The sequence below is a fragment of the Caenorhabditis remanei genome, chromosome II, assembly GCF_010183535.1.
Source record: "Caenorhabditis remanei strain PX506 chromosome II, whole genome shotgun sequence".
Lineage (NCBI taxonomy): Eukaryota > Metazoa > Nematoda > Chromadorea > Rhabditida > Rhabditidae > Caenorhabditis > Caenorhabditis remanei.
In genome coordinates, this window is record NC_071329.1 from 5,481,381 (window position 1) to 5,482,732 (window position 1,352).

General features: G+C 37.5%; 1 protein-coding gene across 1 annotated transcript; it reads left to right on the forward strand.

Annotated features, from left to right (window-relative positions):
* Positions 1-683: 683 nt before the first annotated feature.
* On the forward strand, positions 684-947 carry GCK72_004686 (uncharacterized protein; the record flags this gene model as incomplete). Its single annotated transcript, XM_053724830.1, has 1 exon — positions 684-947. The coding sequence occupies one exon, from the start codon at positions 684-686 to the stop codon at positions 945-947; it is 264 nt and encodes an 87-aa protein (XP_053589024.1).
* Between the last annotated feature and the right edge of the window lie 405 nt (positions 948-1,352).

Below are 1,352 nucleotides of genomic sequence, written 5' to 3' on the forward strand. Positions count from 1 at the left end.
GTTCAGTAGTGAAAGAATAAGAATAAGACTCTGTGGGGAAAAAACAATTGGTGCTCTCTGTATAAACCAGGTAATAATGAATGAGCACTCAAAGGTTTGATGAGGCTTCTGACACACCTACATGTTGCAAATGCGCTCCAGTGATAATCTAATTTTGTAGTAGAATATTTAAGTTTTTTTCGACACGGGTTTAGAAGTTGGTCTTTTTTAGACAGGAGTAGTGGTAAGGTATCAAATTGTTATCAAAATCGTAACAATGACAGAAAACTTTTATTGACAGTCATTGGTATTTACCTATGTCCACAGTCTTGAAGATCTGGGGACGAGTTCAGAGCTGGCCAGTGTCTTCAGACTGCGAATCATTTTTGTTCTGTGTATTCTGATTGACTCAAAATCAAAACTTTCTCAGCTTGTTCAAGGACTAAAAAATGAATTGATTTTCACCGATTTGATACCTTACCACTACTCCTGTCTAAAAAAGACCAACTTCTAAACCCGTGTCGAAAAAAACTTAAATATTCTACTACAAAATTAGATTATCACTGGAGCGCATTTGCAACATGTAGGTGTGTCAGAAGCCTCATCAAACCTTTGAGTGCTCATTCATTATTACCTGGTTTATACAGAGAGCACCAATTGTTTTTTCCCCACAGAGTCTTATTCTTATTCTTTCACTACTGAACATGTTTATCCCGTGTAACGAGGAAGAGCAAATCTCACTCTACGGATTCAATTTACTATCTAATTGGGAGTCTAGAGAGTCTCTCGAAGAATTGGTGAAAAACGACTATTCACTGGAACTGTACCGAACATATGAGATCAAAAGGTTCTGTAGATATTATCTTCAAGGGTCTTGTGGTTACCTGGCGAGAAGAGTTATTCGGAAGATTGAAACATTGGAGCAGAAGGAACAGGAGAAAATCATAAAAAGAAGAGGTGGATTATAGACCCATCCAACCACGTCTTTCTTCAACACTATAATCATTTTCCTCAGAAACTATTGGATCAAGGTTATTCTACCGATAACATTTTTTGTGATTTTATAATTAAACGCGGAGAATTTGTGGTAGGTTTGACCCTCAGACCCATTTTTTTGTGTTACGTAGCCTTTCTCTACTAATAAAACTTTATTTTTACGAATAAACAATTTGAAGAATCATACCTGAAGGTTACGACTCACACCAATACTTGGTGCAAGGCAATGAAACATGACAAGAGTCCATGACTAGACCCAGTACTTCGTGGACAGCTATTCTCCCCTACTCTATTTTTCACAAGTCCCAAGACTACCCAAGTGACAAGATCTTTACCCTCACAGGTCCCAAATACTTTCTATCTGTGTAGACTCTGAC